Genomic DNA, 890 nt, shown 5'->3' on the forward strand with positions numbered 1-890 from the left:
GGTCCTTGAGCCACGGGTGCCGCCGGTTCCGGTGGGAGCCGGTCCTGCCGCTGGAGGCTCTGCTGCCCTTTCTCCCCGGATTGTTTTCATCCCGGCCCGGATCGGGGCAGGCCCCGCCGGAGGCACATTGAACTTTCCTCTGCATCCTTCACCCTCTTGCTTCACCCTCCCGAAATAGCAGCTCCTGCCTGGAAACCTCTCCCAGGGCTGGCGGGGCCTCGGGGTGCCCCAAACCTCCCAGGGCTTTTCCCCATCCCCAGGGATGAATGGGGTGATTGTGGGGTGCCCATCCCAGCTCCAGGGTGGCGACCACCCCCGTCGGGACAGGGACCACCAAACCCTGCCAGTGCGCGGGCTGGGGCTGCCCTGGTCCCCTGCCCTCTGCAGAAAGGGCTTTTCTGGGCTTTTCTGGGTCCTGCTGCCCTGCCAAGGGCTCCGGCTTTATCCATCAGCTGACATTCCTCCGGGAGGCCCCTCCAGGCCGGAGAATCCTTACACGGACGGTGGGGCCGCCTGTGGAGCGCCACTCCCGGCTCCCACCCCCGAGCCCACCGGGGCTGGGAGATCGCGGCTGGGTGACACAGACCCCGCTCTCCCCCCCTTGTCCCCTGAGGGTCCTTCCTGCAGGGCCAGGCTGAGACCCCAGACCCATCACACCGATGGCCAGGTGGGCTCACCCCTGCTTCACCCCCAGCCCTCAGCCCCGTCCGTGCCCCGGGCAGCCCCCCCGCTCCTTCCCTTGTCCCCTGAGTGTCGTTCCCGGGGAGCAGCGCTCGGCAGAGCCAGGCTGAGCCCCCAGACCCATCACACCGATGGCCAGGTGGGCTCCCCCCAGTTCCGTGGGCTCTTTCCCCCCCCAGCCTCCTCCGTGTCCCGGTGCGGGACCGCGG

General features: G+C 69.1%; 1 protein-coding gene across 1 annotated transcript in view; it reads left to right on the top strand.

The window, feature by feature from the left end:
• Positions 1-638, top strand: part of GPR142 (G protein-coupled receptor 142) — a 4714-nt gene extending 4076 nt beyond the window's left edge. Inside the window, exon 3 of the mRNA XM_031064871.1 lies at positions 432-638. Coding sequence (XP_030920731.1) covers positions 432-638 — 207 coding nt within the window. The remainder of the gene's footprint in view (positions 1-431) is intronic.
• The last annotated feature ends 252 nt before the right edge of the window (positions 639-890 follow it).

Source organism: Geospiza fortis, unplaced genomic scaffold (genome assembly GCF_000277835.1).
Source record: "Geospiza fortis unplaced genomic scaffold, GeoFor_1.0 scaffold135, whole genome shotgun sequence".
In the NCBI taxonomy this organism is placed as follows: Eukaryota; Metazoa; Chordata; class Aves; order Passeriformes; family Thraupidae; genus Geospiza; species Geospiza fortis.